Below are 18,138 nucleotides of genomic sequence, written 5' to 3' on the forward strand. Positions count from 1 at the left end.
CATCTACCTACAGAAAATATATCAATAAGACTGAAAGAGTGCAGGGAAAATTTACCAGGATGTTGCTGGGACATGAGGACCTGAGTTACAGGGTAAGATTGAACAGGTTAGGAGCTCTTCCCTGGAGCACAGGAGAATGAGAGGAGATTTGATAGAGGAGCACAAAATGATGAAGGGTATAGATAGAGTAAATGCAAGCAGGCTGTTTTCCACTGAAGTTGGGTGGGACTAGAACTAGAGGTCATGGGTGAGGGGTGAAAGGTGAAGTGTTTAAGGGGAACATGATGGGGAACTTCTCCGATCGGAGGGTGACAAGAGTGAGGAATGAGCTGCCAGTATGGATGTGGGTTCAATTTGAAGATTTCAGAGAAATTTCGATCAGTACATGGATGGGAGGAGTGTGGAGGGCTGTGGATTGGCTGCAGATCGATGGGAGCAGGCCGAATCATAGTCTGGCACTGACTGGATGGAGAAAAGGGCCTGTTTCTATGCTTGGTGTCGACACCTCTATGACTGCAGCCCATGGTTCACCACCACACTCAGCCATCAACAACCCCTCGGTGCTGATGTTGTAAATGTTCTCTGAAGACAGCTGAAACGTCTCAACCCAAGCAAGGCTGCAGGACCGGATGGTGTCAGTACCAGGGTGCTCAAAGCCTGTGCCCCTCAGCTATGTGGAGTACTTGGCCATGTATTCAACCTGAGGCTGAGGCTCCGGAGGGTTCCTGTACTGTGGAAGACATCCTGCCTCGTCCCTGTGCCGAAGACGCCACACCCCAGCGGCCTCAATGGCTACGGACCGGTGGCATTGACCTCCCACATCATGAAGACCCTGGAGAGACTTGTTCTGGAGCTGCTCCAACCTATGGTCAGCCCACACTTAGATCCCCTCCAGTTCACCTACCAGCCCTGACTAGGAGTTGAGGATGCCATCGTCTACCTGCTGAACCGTGTCTACGCCCACCTGGACAAGCCAGCGAGCACTGTGAGGGTCATGTTTTTTGACTTCTCCAGTGCGTTCAACACCATCCATCCTGCTCTGCTGGGGGAGAAGCTGACAACGATGCAGGTGGATGCTTCCCTGGTATCATGGATTCCTGATTACCTGACTGGCAGACCACAGTACGTGTGCTTGCAACACTGTGTATCGGACAGAGTGAGCAGCAGCACTGGGGCTCCACAGGGGACTGTCTTGTCTCCCTTTCTCTTCACCATTTACACCTCGAACTTCAACTACTGCACAGGGTCTTGTCATCTTCAGAAGTTTTCTGATGACTCTGCCATAGTTGGATGCATCAGCAAGGGAGATGAGACTGAGTACAGGGTTACGATAGGAAACTTTGTCACATGGTGTGAGCAGAATTATCTGCAGCTTAATGTGAAAAAGACTAAGGAGCTGGTGGTAGACCCGAGGAGAGCTGAGGTACAGGTGACCCCTGTTTCCATCCAGGAGGTCAGTGTGGACATGGTGGAGGATTACAAATACCTGGGGATACGAATTGACAATAAACTGGACTGGTCAAAGAACACTGAGGCTGTCTACAAGAAGGGTCAGAGCCGCCTCTATTTCCTGAGGAGACTGAGGTCCTTTAACATCTGTTGGACAATGCTGAGGATGTTCTACGAGTCTGTGGTGGCCAGTGTTATCATGTTTGCTGTTGTGTGCTGGGGCAGCAGGCTGAGGGTAGCAGACACCAACAGAATCAACAAACTTATTCGTAAGGCCAGTGATGTTGTGGGGATGGAACTGGACTCTCTGACGGTGGTGTCTGAAAAGAGGATGCTGTCTAAGTTGCATGCCATCTTGGACAATGTCTCCCATCCACTACATAATGTACTGGTTGGGCACAGGAGTACATTCAACCAGAGACTCATTCCACTGAGATGCAACACAGAGCATCATAGGAAGTCATTCCTACCTGTGGCCATCAAACTTTACAACTCCTCCCTTGGAGGGTCAGACACCCTGAGCCAATAGGCTGGTCCTGGACTTATTTCATAATTTACTGGCATAATTTACATAATACTATTTAACTATTTATGGTTTTATTACTATTTATTATTTATGGTGCATCTGTAATGAAAACCAATTTCCCCCGGGATCAATAAAGTATGACTATGACTATGACTAAGGGTCTCACTGTGAGTTTGTATGAAACCTTTTCCACCATCAAGAGTACTAATAGTGTCTCTGGTGTCTCGTACACGGCTCCCTGGTCATCCACAACACTGATGCTGAATTATGTTACAAAGATGTTACTGTTCTGACAGACTTCTCTGGATACACAGTAAGTAAAATACCTGGAAGTAGGTTGTGGGTACGCTGTTGGCTTGTGGGCTGCCCAGCGCATTCTCACTCATTTTCATTGGACACAAATGGCACAGTTCACTGCATGTTTCAGTGTTCATAGGACCATAGACACTGGAGCAGATTCGGCCCATCGAGCCTGCTATACCATTTGATCATGGCTGATCCCATTATTCTGCCTTCTCCCTGCAACATTTTATACCCTGAATGATCAAGAACCAATCAATCTCTGTTTTACGTGACTTGGCCTCCACAGCTGCCTGCAGCAATGAATTTCAGATTCACCACCTTCTGACTAAAGAAATTCCTCCTCATCTCTCTTCCAAAAGTCTCTGTTCTGAGGCTGTGCCCTCTGGTCCCAGACTCCCCCACTATAGGAAACATCCTCTCCACATCTACTCTACCTGTGCCCTCTGGTCCCAGACTCCCCCACTATAGGAAACATCCTCCCCACATCCACTCCAGCTGGGCCTTTCAATATTCGATAAGTTTCAATGAGATCCCCCCTCATTCTTCTAAAGCTCAGTGAGTACAGGCCCAGAGCCCAAACACTCCTCATACGATAAGCCTTTCAATCCCAGAATCATTCTTATGAACCCCCTCTGAACCCTCTCCAATGTCATGTGACAAATGAAACCAAACTAATCTGACTGGTTGCATCTTGGCCTGGTATGGAAACACCAATGGCCAGGAACAGCAGAGACTACAGAAGGTCGTGGATACATCCCAGTGCATCACAGGGAAAGTCCTCCTCACCAGTGAGGACTTCCCCCAGGGGCACTGTCACAAGAAAGCAGCATCCATCATCAGGGACCCCGACCACCCAGGGCACGCTCCTCTCACTGCTACCAATGGGCAGGAGGCACAGGAGCCTCAGGACCCACACCACCAGGGTCAGGAACACTTGCTACCCCTCAACCGTCATGCTCCTGGACCAATGTTGATAATTTCATTCACCACAGCACTGAACTGATTCTGCAACCTACAGACTAATTTTCACAGACTCTTTACATCTGATATTCACAGTTTGTTTTTTGCAGACTGGTTGTTTGTCAGTCTTTCTGTGGATTCTAGTCTTTTTCCTGTGAATGCCCGCAAGAAAATGAATCTCAAGGTAGTATGTGGTAACATATACTATTTTATAATAAATGGACTTTGATCTTTGAATCCAGCATATTTAAAAATCATTTAATTAATTAGTATTATTTACATGACTTTCACTGCTGTTCTGTACGGTTTTTGGCCTCCAAGGTTTCCCCCTGGATACCACTGGAAGGAACAACCTTCTCTCCGGAGACCTCCCCTTTCTGTGGAGCATTCTTATTGAGGTTAAACCCCGCAGGCGGCTGGCTATTGGAATGAGGTCCTGGCACAGTCCCGATACCAGTTACAGCGGCCGAAGCCTCTCTCACTCTGCGGCACTGCACGTGACCCGCATCCGGAGTTTGACCGAGCACGAGTACGTCTCCGACACAACTCAGCAGCTGGTGGTAACGACACCAATCATGTGCTGTTACACAGATAGTTCACAATTACACAGTAGTGCACAATAACACCCCCATTATCATCCCAGTACTACGGTTACACATAGTTCACAATTACACCACCATCATCACATTAGCAGCACCACACTCGGAATACCGGAGAAACAGCCAGTCAGTCGGTGTTTCGGGCTGAGAGGCTTCATCAGGACTGGAAAGCAAGGGGAAGGAGCCAGGATAATAAGGTGGGGAGAGGCAGGAGTACAAGCTGGCAAGTGATAGGGGAGACCAGGTGAGGGGAATATGGGTAGGTGGGATGAAGTGAGAAGCTCGGGGGAGGTGGTTGGAAAAGGCAAAGGGCTGGAGAAAAAGGAATCTGACAGGAGTGGAGAGAAGACCATGGGAGAAAGGGAAGGAGGAGCAGAGGCAGGTGAGAGGGGAGCCAGAATGGGGGATTTGATAGAAGTGGAGGGGAAAAAAATTACAGGAAGTTGGAGAAAAAGTAACATTCTTGCCATCAGGTTGGAGGCCACCCTGATGAAATACCCTGATCCTCCAGCCCGAGTGTGGCCTCATCATGGACCGATGTGCGATGGGAATGGGGACCGGAATTAAAATGGGTGGCTGTCGGAGGACTGAACCCACAGTGCATTGTTACAGAATTACGTGGTGCTCTCCAGCACTGTCACAGCAGGATTGTCACGCCAGTAGTGCGCATTGACACAGACAGGTGCAGTTATACCGGGCATCGCATCCTTCTGATACCACTGATGCATGACCACCCCACTACAGGGCAATTACACTGGCCTTGCAATATTTGGCTAACAACATGAGTATTGTTGAGTTGCACTGAGACGGGGCAAGAAAGGGAAGGAGGATGGTCAACCGTTCCTCATTCCATTCTGACATGTCAGTCCATGACCATGTCATGACGAGTTCTCTCTCAGGCTGCAGGAGCGATACCTCACTCTCCACCTGGGTAGCCTCCAACCTGATGACATGAACGTCCATTTCTCCAACTTCTGGTAAACTCTCCTCCTCTCTTCTCTACTTTCCCACTCCCCTTTCTGGTTGCCTTCACCACCTCCTGGATCTCCCCCTCCTTTCCTTTCTAAATGATCCACGTTACATTAATGGTGTACAGTTACACTGACACAGCGGGTAGAGCCACTGCCTCGTCGCTCTGGAGACCCGGATTCGATCCCCATCACAGGCCCTGCTCTGCCTGTGTGGAGTTTCTCCACACAGAAACGTATAAGATCCTAAAGGGATTGGACAGGCTAGATGCAGGAAGATTGTTCCCGATGTTGGGGAGGTCTAGAACGAGGGGTCACAGTTTGAGGATAGAGGGGAAGCCTTTTAGGACCGAGGTTAGGAAAAACTTCTTCACACAGAGAGTGGTGAATCTGTGGAATTCTCTGCCACAGCAAACTGTTGAGGCCAGTTCATTAGCTATGTTTAAAAGGAAGTTAGATATGGCCCTTGTGGCTACAGGGGTCAGGGGGTATGGAGGGAAGGCTGGGTTCTGAGTTGGATGATCAGCCATGATCATAATAAATGGCGGTGCAGGCTCGAAGGGCCGAATGGCCTACTCCTGCACCTATTTTCTATGTTTCTATGTTTCTATGTCCAGAACCCAGAGCCACCAAATCCCTGGGGAAGTTGAAGGCCCAGTGACTCCAAGTCTGAGTCCTCTGGAGGCTGAAGGCAGCCTGCCCTGGGGTGAGAGGACTGTAGGTGTGAGTGGGTGGGAGGAAGCAAGAATGGGGACTGGTCTGGTTGTTGTTCCTTTGCAGGTTGTTGTGTTGTGTTCTGTGTTCTTCTGTCAAACATTGTGGACATGTGATGCTGGCACTGGAATGTGTGGCTGCCCCCAGTACATCCCTAAGATGCCAGCAATGCATTGCACTGTGTTTCGATAAATGATTGAATCTGAATCTGAGTGCAACAGATCGCTCTTCCTTCACCGCCACTGGGTCTTAACCCTGGAACTCCCTCCCCAACAGTGCCATGGGAGCACCTTCCCCTGGACGGCAGGGGGTTAAGAAAGTCTGGAATAATTTGCATAGTTTGTAAGGTTGTGTTGGTAGCTAATGCAAATGACGCATTTCATTATGTGTTTTGAATAATAAATCAGAATTATTAATGTTATGAGATGATGCTAATTAAATAGCACAGATTGTGACAGGCAGAACGTCAGTAGACAGGGTCATAAAGCTTTTGGCACATTGGCCTTCTTATCATCAATATACTGAGGACAGGAGTTGGGATGTTACCTTGAAATTGTATAAGACAATAGTGGGATCTAATTTGGAGTATTGTGTGCACTTTTGGAAAGGTGTCAATAAGATTGAAAGAGTGCAGAGAAAATTTACAAGGACATTGCCAGGAATTGAGGATCTGAGTGACAGGGAAAGTTTGAATAAGGGTCTAGTGCTTTCCTGGTGTATATGACAGATAAACGCTTCTTGGGCTTCTAGCTGGTGTTACAACACTCACCCATCCACGCCAGCTTCCGAGGTTTAGACACTCTAACCGCCTCCGGAGGGTGGCCCCTTTAAAAATTTCGGACAGTCCCGTTAATTGGCAATCATGGTTTTCACGCCAAGAATTGAGTATTTAAAGAACACCTGAACTGCGGTTCGATGACCAATCATAACCCTACTAGTGATATCATCTATCGTTTGTTTTGTGCTCAGATCGAGTTTGATGCCGTATCTCGAACCTTGCTTCAGATACGCCAGCATTTGGGTCCAAACTATCCTCGTCAAGGATTCTCATCACAGCCGGGTCCAGGTGTCGATTTTAACCAATGTTTCAATGCCTTCATCAGGGAAGATGCCTAGGCATGTCCTATCCGATGGTAAACACTCAGCTCCCAGGAGGGACGGTCTATGGGAGATGATTACATATACCATTCAGCTAGACAATGCATAGGCAGCAACCCTGATGAAAATGATACAGTTTGTCATCGAAATATCAGTAAAAATCAACACCTGAACTTGGCTGGAAACCCAAGAAGAGTTTATGAGGTTATTCCCTGGAGCGTAGGAGAATCAGCGGAGATTTGATAGAGGTGTACACCGTCAAGAGGGCATAGTCAGGGTAAATGCAAGCAGGCTTTTTCTACTGAGGCTGGGTGAGACTGGGTCATGGGGTAAGGGTGAAAGGTGAAATGTTCATGGTGACCCTAAGGGGAACTTTTTCAGTCAGAGGATGGTGCGAGTGTGAGATCAACTACCAGTGGAAGTGGTGTACACGGATTTGATTTCAACATTTAAGAGAAATTTGGATAGATTCGTGGATGGGAGGGATGTGAAAGGGTATCGCCCATGTGCAGGTCGATGGGATTCAGCAGATTAATAGTTCGGCACAGACTAGACAGGGCTTTTTCTGTCCAATAGTATTCTATGACTGAGTCAATAAGGAGAGTTCTTGGTGAGGGGTGAACAAAGCCAGACACTGTGCACCAGTCGGAAGCTCCCTGTGCTTGGCAGCCCTCCCAACCCACTCCGAGTGTATTGACATACATTCCCCTCTCATCTCGAGACCCCCACCTGTTACCCAGCGGTCGCTTGTAAGGCCAAAGGGGAGGGGGGCTATGAAAGCAGCTGCCCCCCTGAACACATCAGGCACTTTGGTAGAAGGAATAAATGTGTGGACTACTTTCTAAATGGGGGAGAAATTTAGAAATCAGAGGCGCCAAGGGATTTGGGAGTCCTTGTCACAATGGTTCTCTCAAGTGATGCTACGTCTTAGTTTGGAGAAAATTAGAAGTCGAATCTTTGAGCCTTTATTTGATTTTGAGAAACGATGGGGCTCATTTGCTCGTTATTATCATCTGAGCTAATTGATAGATTTTCTCCACGATCTAATGGTAAATTTTTTGGTATATTTTTCTTTCTTGCTGGTGGTTTGATGTTTATTTTTAGAAGCTTTTTGTATGATGCATGGCTCCGAGGTTGTACACCTAATGGGGGTTTTTCCCCCACTTATTCTGCTAAGTAGGGTTTTTTAAAATTATCACAAAATTTTTCAATCTTTAAGATAATGTTTTGTTTCCTTGAGACATTGTAAGTGTTGCTACTTCGATGTACTCGTGTTATTTTTTTTTGAATAATATGATAATAACAAGATTTGAAAAGGATTTGGGAGTCCTTGTGCAGGATTCCCTAAAGAATAACTTGCAGGTTGAGTCGGTGGTAAGGAAGGCAAATGCAATGTTAGTGTTCATTTCGAGGGGTCTAGAGTATAAAAGCAAGATGTAATGCTGAGGCTTTATAAGGCACTGCTCAGACAGTATTGTGAGCAGTCTTAGGGCCCTTATTTAAGAAAGGATGTACTGCCATTGGAGAGGGACCAGTAGAGGTTCACAAGAATGATCCCATGAATGAAAGGGTTAACAAACGAGGAGCACTGGATGGCTCTGGGTCAGTACTCACTGGAGTCTAGAAGAATGAGGGGGGATCTCGTTGAAACCCTTTGGATTTGACAAGGCCTATATGGAGAGGAATGTGGAGAGGTTATTTCTTATAGTGGGGGAGTCTAGGACCAGAGGGCACAGACCCAGCATAGAGGGATGTAAATTCAGAACAGAGATGAGGAACAATTTCTTTAGCCAGAGGGTAGTGAATCTGTAGAATTCATTGCCACAGACAGCTGTGGAGGCCAAGTCATCTAAGGTCGATAAGATCTTGAATAGTAAGGGCATCAAAGGTTATGGGGAGAAGGCAGGAGAATGGGATGGAGAAGGACAACAGATCAGCCATGATGGAGTGGTGGAGCATAATTTTTGGGCTGAACTGCCTAATTCTGTTCCTATGTCTTATTTCTACGTTTGTTGGTGGGATTGGAAATGGAATTGGAATTGGTTAATGACACATACTGTGATACGATGAAAAACTTGTCTTACATACTGTTCATGCAGATAATTCTGCTCCTGTGTCTTCTTGTCTAGCACTGCACCAGCCAGGCACAGTAGAAAGGGTTTGGTGAATGGAATGCGAGGTCTCCTCTGAGCCAAGTGATGCTGGGTCTCAGGAAATGCCATCTCTGGCCTCTTACACATCCCCAGATTTACCATCATCCTCGACCCACCCCCTTCCTTTCTCCAATAGTCCCATGCACCTCCAATTCTGGCCTCTTCCTATCATCCTGTCCTTGGGACTGTGCCTCATTCCCACAGCAAGCATCTCCACCTTTATTCACCCCTACCACAATCCTCCAAGCTTACATTTAAAGAAACATCAAAAACAATCAGGAGTAGGGCATTCAGCCCTTCGAAACTACCCCACTATTCAATGCAATATGGCAGACTGTCTATCACAATAACCATCAACACAAGAGATTCTGCAGATGTTGGAAATCAAGAGCAACACACACAAAACGCCAGAGGAACTCAGCAGGTCAGGCGGCATCTATGGAGAAGAATAAAGAGTTGCTGTGTCAGGCTGAGGCCCTTCAACAGGACTGGAAAAGGAAGGGAGAAGAAGTCAGAATAAGGCGGTGGGGGCAGGAGAATTACGAGCTGGCAGATGATAGGTGAGGTGGGTCGGGGATGGGAGAATAAGTGAGAAGCTGAGAGAGGTAAAGGGCTGAAGAAGGAATCTAATGGGGGAGACTAGTGGACCATGGGAGAAGGAGATTCCATATGAGCTAAGTTAGTGCTAATAAATCAGATTCTGATTGTGCTTGATGTATTTGTGACATTTACCAGGAGTGTTGTAGGCGAGGAACTCTACCACCCATCCACAATCTCTTTGACCCACTACCATCAGGAAGGAGATACAGGAGCTTCAGGACTAGGACTGTCAGACTGGGTAACAGCTTCTTCCCTCAGGCTGTGAGACTAACGAATACCCTGTCACCACTGCGGTCTCGTCACAGGGACAGTGAGCTGTTCACTATATGCATTTTGAATTATATTTATTAACTTATTCATGATAATATTTTGTTTTATGTGCTGTGTGTGATATATGTTTTGTGGGTGCACCATGGTCTGGAGGAACATTGGTTCGTTTGGTTGTATAGTCAGACGACAATACCCTTGAATTAAATCGCCACTGCCGTCACGGTGCTAGGGGGGCACTTTTGGTTACTGCACTAAATGTGATGTTTCAGACTGAGGCCTGATGATTCCTGATGAAAGGTCTCAGCCCAAACATCGACTGTCTATTCCCCTCTATAGACGCACCCTGACCTGCTGATTTCCTCCAGCATTTTGTGTAACCATATTCCCACTCTCTCCCCTAACCCTCGATGCCTTTTATTTCTATAATCCCATCCTTAAATATATTTGCTCTTGCCTCCCGGTCAAGAACAGGCCCAACAATCTGGGTGGGGCCAGAACTCAATGGGTCAAGGGGCATCTATGTGAGGGAAAGAGCTGTCAACCTTTCAAGGATCCTTGGAACCCAAGCGCCATTGACTGCATCTACACAGAGCACAGTTGCAGTAAAGCAGCCTCCACCATCAAAGATGTCCACCATCCAGGCCGTGCTCTCTACTCAGGAAGGAGGAACCTACACCACCAAGTTCAGGAACAGTTATTACCCTCCACCCATAGGCTCCTGAACCAGCATAGATAACTTCACTCACACCATCACTGAAACCTCTGGGCTCACTTTCAAGGATTCTTCATCTTATGTTCTAATATTTATTGTTTATTTATTTATTATTAGTAGTTTGCTCTTTTAAAATTTCTGCACAGTTTGTTGTCTTTTGTACACTGGTTGTTGGTCCATCCATCTTGTTTTGATCTTTCATTGATTCTATTGTGTTTCTTTCTATTTAGTGTGAATGCTCACAAGAAAATGAAAGTCAGGGTTGTATTTGAACTTTGATAATAAACTTACTTTGATTGGCTTTGATTTGATTTGATGCAGGCTGTCAGCCCAAAATGCCGGCAGTCCCTACAGCCCTTCTGCGACCCCTCACAGACACAGTTCGACCTGCTGAGTTTCTCTAGCAGGAGGTGTGTTGCTCCAGATTCCAGCGCCTGTAGCCTCTCGCGTCTCCGATTCCCTCTTTCCCCAGTAACCTGAGACTGTTGACTTCCACGGGCATGTCATATTGCCTGAGTTGCCTCACCAGATTCCCAAAGCAGGCGCTCTATTCCGAGCTTCAAGGTGGGAGGAGATTAGGAGGCAGAGATGCAAAGCAAAAAATGTGACTAATGATTACTCAAAATTGGGAGTAAAATTCTGGTAAAATTGTTTTTCTGTCCCCTTCTCCATTCTTCTAGTCTTCACTTTGGCCTCTTACCGCTCCTCACCTGCCTATCACCTCCTCTTGGGTCCCCTCCTCCCTCCCTTTCCTCTGTGGTCCACTTCCACTTCCTAGCAGATTCCTTCTTCTCCAGCCCTTTACCTTTCCCACCCACCCAGCTTCATGTATCACCTTCTAGTTTGTCCTCCTTCCCCTTTCCCAACCTTTTCTTTCTGGCTACTTCACCCTTCCTTTCCAGACCTGAAGAAGGGTCTCAGCCCGAAATGTCAACTGATTATTCATTTGCACAAATGCTGCCTGACTTGCTGAGCTCCTCCAGCATTTTGTGTGTGTTGCTCTGGATTTCCAGCACCTGCAGAATTTCTTGAGTTATAAAACAGTACAGCACAGCACAGATCCTTCAGCCCACAATGTTGTGCTAATCTTTTAACCTATTTCAATATCAATCAAACCCTTCCCTTCTCCACAGCCCTCCCATTTTTCTATCATCCACATGCCTATTTAAGCTTCTTAACCTGGACAAATGTGGTGTTGACCTTGGAAGGTTCAGTGTAAATAGAAAGTAATGACGTTTAAGGGCAAGGCCCTTGACAGTGTTGATGAGCAGAGAGGTCTTGTGGCCCAAGTTCAGAGCTCCCTGAAAGTGGTTACACACATTGATAGGGTGGTTGAGAAGACAGGTGACTTACTTGCCTTTACTAATTGAGTCATTGAGTTCAAGTGTCAAAAAGTTATGTTGCAGCTTTATAAAGCTCTAGTTATGCCACATCTGGAGTATTGCATATCATTCTGGTCGTCCCATTATAGGAAGAATGTCAGGTCTTTGGAGAGGGTGTAGAAGAGGTTCACCAGGATGTTACCTGGATTAGAGGGCAGGTGCTATAATGAGAGGTCAGACCATCGTGGGTTGTTTTCTCTGAGGCTGAGGGGAGATCTGATAGAGGTTTATAAGATTATGAGAGGCACAGACAGAGTAGACAGAGAGTATCCTTTTCCCAGGGGTGAAATGTCTAATACCAGAGGGCATGCATTCAAGGTGAGGGGGGTAAATTTCAAAGCAGATGTGAGGGGTAAGCTTTCTTACACAGAGATTGGTGGGTGCCAGGAATGCGCTGCCTGGGTGGTGATAGAGGCAGGTACGTTGATTTTTAATAGCCAGGCACATGAATGTGAGGAAATTGAAAGGATATGGATATTGTGTAGGCAGGGGGAATTCGATTAGTTGGCCATTAGATTAACTTAATTGGCTTGGCACAATACTGTGGACTAGCAGACCTGTCCCTGGGCTGTACTGCGCTCTGTTTAAAAGCCCCGAATGTATCTGTCTCTACTACCACCACGCACCTTCCCCCACCCTTTCTTGTCAACTTCAAATGAACTTGATTCCTGGTTTCACTACTGAGCTAAACCATTGCTTCACCGATGCTGATTGATCAGCCAAACATTTCCAGCATCTGGGTATCCCATGGTTTTCAGATGGTGAGGAGTAAAGTACTGAGAGAAACCGATGGTTCCAATATTTGGGGGGGGGTTGGGACAAGGGGCTGGATAGGAGGCAATTTAGGTCACACACCACCAGGTTCAGAAACAGATATTACCCTTCAACCATTAGGCTCCTGAACCAGAGTGAATAACTTCACCCACCTCATCACGGAACCGATTCCATAACCTATGGATTCATTTTCAAGGACTCTACAACTCATGTTCTCAATGTTATTTATTTACTTATTTATTATTATTAGTTTATTTTTTATTTGCAGATTTTGTCTTCTTTTGCACATTAGTTGTTTGTCAGCCTTTGTGTGTAGTTTTTCATTGATTCTATTGTATTTCTTTGTTCTAATGTGAATGCCTGCTAGAAAGTAAATCTCAGGGTAGTATTTGGTGACATACACATACTTTTATAATAAATTTACTTTCAACTTTGAATTTTGTTACAGAGGATGACAGGAGCTTGGAGCTCTCTTTCCCAAAAGCACCTAGCATTGAGTCTGTTGTTAATTCTGAATCTGAGATTAGGGGAGTTTGCTGATTGCGCGTACTGACCTGTCATGATACTACAGTAGAGGGGTAGAATAGCACAGGCCGGTTCCTGTGAGGAGATTTGGAGAGGTGGTTAGGGGGCAGATTTAGAGGGTAAACAGATAGTTGTCGGGGAGAGTCCGAGAAGGATAACAAGAATCTTTCTAGGAATGAAAGGGCTAAGGTATGAGGAGTGTTTGATGGCTCTACGGCCTGACCTCATTGGAGTTTAGAAGAATAGGGGTGGGGGATCTAATTGAAAGCTATTGAATATTGAAAGACCTAGATAGAGGGGATCTGGAGAGGATGTTTCCTATAGTGCAGGAGTCTAGGACCAGAAGACACAGATAAGAGTGGATCTGGTGAGGATGTTTCCTGTAGTGGGGGAGTCTAGGACCAGGGACACAGCCTCAGAATAGAGGTACTGTATGTCAACTTAGAACAAAGATGAGGAGTAATTCCTTTAGCCAGAAGGTAGTGAATCTGTGGAATTCATTGCTGGAGATGGCTGGTGAATCTGTGGAATTCATTGCTGGAAATGGGTGTAGAGGCCAGGCCATTAGGTATATTTCGACATTGATAGGTTTTGATTAGTCAGGGCATCGACGGTTACAGGGAGAAGTCTGGAAAATGGTGTTGAGAGGGATAATAAATCAGCCATGATGAAATGGCAGACTCGATGGGCCGAATTGCCTCATTTTGCTGCTATGTCTTATGGTCTCATATTGCATTCCACATTTTGAACCAGGAAGACATGATGTTAACACACATTAACCCCTTCCACGTCAGCACCTGAACATACTGAGATAGAGGCTCACAGTTAGGCACATGGATGATAGAAAAACGGAGGGCTATGTGGGAGGGAAGGGTGAGATTGATCTTGGGGCAGGTTAAAGGGTCAGCACAATATTGTGGGCTGAAGGGCCTGTACTGCACTGTACTGTTCTCTATTCTATAATGCAGGATGTTATTGAAATAAAAACACCAAATTTATAGAGTGTGCTAATATCTCAGAGGTTGGTATAGCCTGGGAAGGAAAATCAGAAATTCTCCAAGCCGATGGAGCTAGTGTGTCCTGTAATTGTTGATAGAAGAGTCTGACCCTCCTGAGTTTTTTTTTGTCTGTTAGTTCTCTGAAAACTTGACAGGTCTACCTCTGGTCTTGACTATTGGACGCATGGTCCCCCCTGTAGATACTGTGACCAGAGTGGCCAGCCTCTTCCCTTGATCCTACTCTCTTCCACTCTTCCCTCATGTCCACACCTCCATCGGCACCATCCGCTCCTTGGTGCTGAGCGGCGGGAGCAAGTTCTCCTCTGACAGGAAGTAGAAGGGGAACTGGACGAGGAAGCCGTGGATCTTCTTTAGCTCTTCCACAGCTTTGGCCGGATCCTCGCTTGCCAGACCCTGCTTAGCGTTGAAGGCCGCTAGGTCACTGTTGTTCTTCACGTGATCCGAGGGAAGACATCTGAAAACCTGAAGAAAGACAAAATGCTGAGGTTTAGAGTCACAGAGTCACAGAACACTACAGCACAGAAACAGGCCCTTTGGCCCATCTGCTCCATGCCAAACCATTTAAACTGCCTAGTTCCAGCAACCTGCACCCGGACCATAGCTGTCCATACCCTCCCATCCATGTACCTATGCAAACTTCTCTTAACTTTTCAAACCAAACCTGCTTCCATCACTTGTGCTGGCAACTCAGTTCACACTCTCACCATCCTCTGAGTGATGAAGTTCCTTCTCATGTTCTTCACCTTTCACCCTTAACCATGACCTCTAGTTCTAGTCTCACCCAACCTCAGCGAAAAAAGCCTGCTTGCACTTACCTTATCTATACCTCTCATCATTCTGTATTCCTCTGTCAAATCCCCCCTCATTCTCCTATGTTCCAGGGAATGAAGTCCAAACCTGTTTAACCTCTCCCTATAACTCAGGTCCTCAAGTTCTGGCAACATCCTTGTAAATTTTCTCTGCACTCTTTCAATCTTATTTACATCTTTCCTGTAGGTAGGTGACCAAAATTGCACAAAATACCCCCAAATTAGGCCTCACCAAATCTTATACGATTGCAACATAACATCCCAACTCTTGTACTCAGTACATTGATTTGTGAAGGCCAAGGTGCCAAAAGATTTCTTTAAGACCCTATCCACCTGTGACGCCACTTTCAAGGAATGATGGACCTCGATTCCCAGATCCCTGTTCTATTACACCCCTCAGTGCTCTACTGCTCACTGTGTGAGAGTTTATCCCACAACAAAAGAAATCCTGCAACTCCAAGAGGATTTCCACTCTCCCAACAGCTTATATGATACAGAAAAGAGTACAGTAAAGCACAGTACAGGCCCTTCTGCCCACAAATAGAGGGATATGGATGATGCGCAGATAGAAGTGACTAGTTTAATTTGGCACCTGGTTTTCTTAAAGTTGTCATAGTCGGGGTTGGGGGTTTAGTGGGGATAAGCTCCCTCTAACTATTATATGCATCCAGTGGTGTGTGTCTCAAATTGACAACCAGGTCCAGCTCCTGGCCTTCACGTGTGGCTCAGCTACCAAGCCCAGTGGAACTGTTTCTACTGACAGGAGACGGGGCAAAGGCAGGCTACTGGTGCCTTAAAGCCAGTCGCTTTGGGCAGATGGGGCTCTTCAACCGGAATTGCCAGCTCATCTTGGAGAAGGAAAGTTCTGATTTGCCGCCCTGCAGCTACACCCACTCATGCAGAGGGCTTTGGGAGTAAACCCCGGGGGAAAATCTGGAGCTGGAGTCCCTACGGCAGTCCTACGTTGAGTTCAACTCTGGCGATGCTGCTGATTGCAAACTGTATCGGTCTCTGCCGTTCATCAGTTTCGTGGAGAGGGGGAGCCTGCCGCCTGGGCAACGGCTCGCTCTCCATACTGCATTTTCCCAGGGCTGGAATAGCTAACGTGAGGGGCATGGTTCCAAGGTGCTGGGAAGTACGTACCGAGGGGATGTCAGGGGTAAGTTTTCCACACAGAGAATGGTGGGTGCATGGAATGCACTGCCGTCAGTGGTGCCAGAGGTGGATACAATAGGGCCTTTTAAGAGACTCTTAGATAGGTACATGGAGCTCAGAGAAATAGAGGTCATTGTGGTAGGGAAATACTAGGCAGCTACTAGAGTAGGTTACATGTTCGGCACAACATTGTGGGCTGAAGGGCCTGTAGTGTGCTGTAGATTTCTATGATATGTGTCAATGTACCGCCCTGTCTGGTGTAACATGTAAATAACAAGGATGAAACATCCATGGTCGACCTGACCTGACCACGTGGTTAGCAGAGACATTGTGGGCTGAAGGGCCCGTTCCTCCACTGTAATGTTCTATGTTCCATGTTCTGACACCACTGGTCTGAAATTTCTCGTTAGGCATTTAAAGTCCAACATCTCTCCTCTAATATCTCCAGTCCAACTTACAACACAGAACACTATAGCACAGTACAGGCCTTTATCGTGCCAACCTTTAAAACTACTCGAAGATCAATCTAACTCTTCCCTACTACACAGCCCTCCATTCTTCTGTCATCCACAGGTGTATCTAAGAGTCTCTTCAGTGTCCCTAATGAATCTCAGAATCACAATCAGAAACAGGTTTATTATCACCAGCACGTGCTGCGAAATTTCTAAAATTAACAGCAGCAATTCAATGCCATACATAATTCAGAGAGCAAAAGGTTCAGAGAGCTAGGTAATGTTAGAGATCTAGAATATTATAAGGCAGGAAGGAGCCGAAGAAGGAAATTAGGAGAGCCAGAAGGGGCCATGAGAAGGCCTTGGCGGGCAGGATTAAGGAAAACCCCAAGGCATTCTACAAGTATGTGAAGAGCAAGAGGATAAGACGTGAGAGAATAGGACCAATCAAGTGTGACAGTAGGAAAGTGTGTATGGAACCAGAGGAAATAGCTGAGTACTTAATGAATACTTTACTTCAGTATTCACTATGGAAAAGGATCTTGGTGATTGTAGCGATAACTTGCAGCAGACTGAAAAGCTTGAACACGTAAATAATAAGAAAGAGGCTGTGCTGGATCTTTTGTAAAGCATCAAGTTGGATAAGTCGCCGGGACCAGATGAGATGTACCCCAGGCTACTGTGGGAGGCGAGGGAGGAGATTGCTGAGCCTCTGGCAATGACCTTTGCATCATCGATAGGGACGGGAGAGGATCCGGAGGATTGCAGGGTTGCGGATGTTGTTCCTTATTCAAGAAAGGGAGTAGAGATAGCCCAGGAAATTATAGACCAGTGAGTCTTACCTCAGTGGTTGGTAAGTTGATGGAGAAGATCCTGAGAGGCAGGATTTATGAACATTTGGAGAGGTATAATATGATTAGGAGTAGTTAGCATGGCTTTGTCAAGGGCAGGTCGTGCCTTACGAGCCTGATTGAATTTTTTGAGGATATGACTAAACACATTGATGAAGGAAGAACAGTAGATGTAGTGTATATGGATTTCAGCAAGGCATTTGATAAGGTACCCATGCAAGGCTTATTGAGAAAGTAAGGAGGCATGGGATCCAAGGGGACATTGCTTTGTGGATCCAGAACTGGCTTGTCTACAGAAGGGAAAGGATGGTTGTAGACGGGTCATATTCTGCATGGAGGTCGGTGACCAGTGGTGTGCCTCAGGGATCTATTCTGGGACCCTTACTCTTCGTGATTTTTATAAATGACCTGGATGAGGAAGTGGAGGGGTGTGTTAGTAAGTTTGCTGATGACACAAAGGTTGGAGGTGTTGTCAATAGTGTGGAGGGCTGTCAGACGTTACAGCGGGACATTAATAGCATGCAAAACTGGGCTAAGAAGTGGCAGATGGAGTTCAACCCAGATTATCAGCCTGTGAGTTTGACATCAGTGGTGGGTAAATTGATGGAAAGTATTCTTAGAGATGGTATATATAATCAAGTGGATAGACAGGGTCTGATTAGAAACAGTCAACATGGATTTGTGCATGAAAGGTCATGTTTGACAAATCTTATTGAATATTTTGAAAAGGTTACTAGGAAAGTTGACGAGGGTAAAGTGGTGGATGTTGTCTATATGAACTTCAGTAAGGCCTTTGACAAGGTTCCACACGGAAGGTTA

At 46.3% G+C, this 18,138-nt stretch overlaps 1 protein-coding gene across 3 annotated transcripts in view; it reads right to left on the reverse strand.

Annotated features, from left to right (window-relative positions):
* Positions 1-3,452: 3,452 nt before the first annotated feature.
* The window catches only part of LOC134345106 (phospholipase D1-like), a 265,323-nt gene continuing 250,637 nt past the window's right edge, over positions 3,453-18,138 (reverse strand). For all 3 annotated transcript variants that reach the window (XM_063045276.1, XM_063045277.1, XM_063045275.1), the window contains one exon: positions 3,453-14,514. In XM_063045276.1, the coding sequence (XP_062901346.1) occupies positions 14,290-14,514 (225 nt within the window). In that variant the 3' untranslated portion in view covers positions 3,453-14,289. The remainder of the gene's footprint in view (positions 14,515-18,138) is intronic.

The sequence above is a fragment of the Mobula hypostoma genome, chromosome 4 (assembly GCF_963921235.1).
Source record: "Mobula hypostoma chromosome 4, sMobHyp1.1, whole genome shotgun sequence".
NCBI classification, from domain to species: domain Eukaryota; kingdom Metazoa; phylum Chordata; class Chondrichthyes; order Myliobatiformes; family Myliobatidae; genus Mobula; species Mobula hypostoma.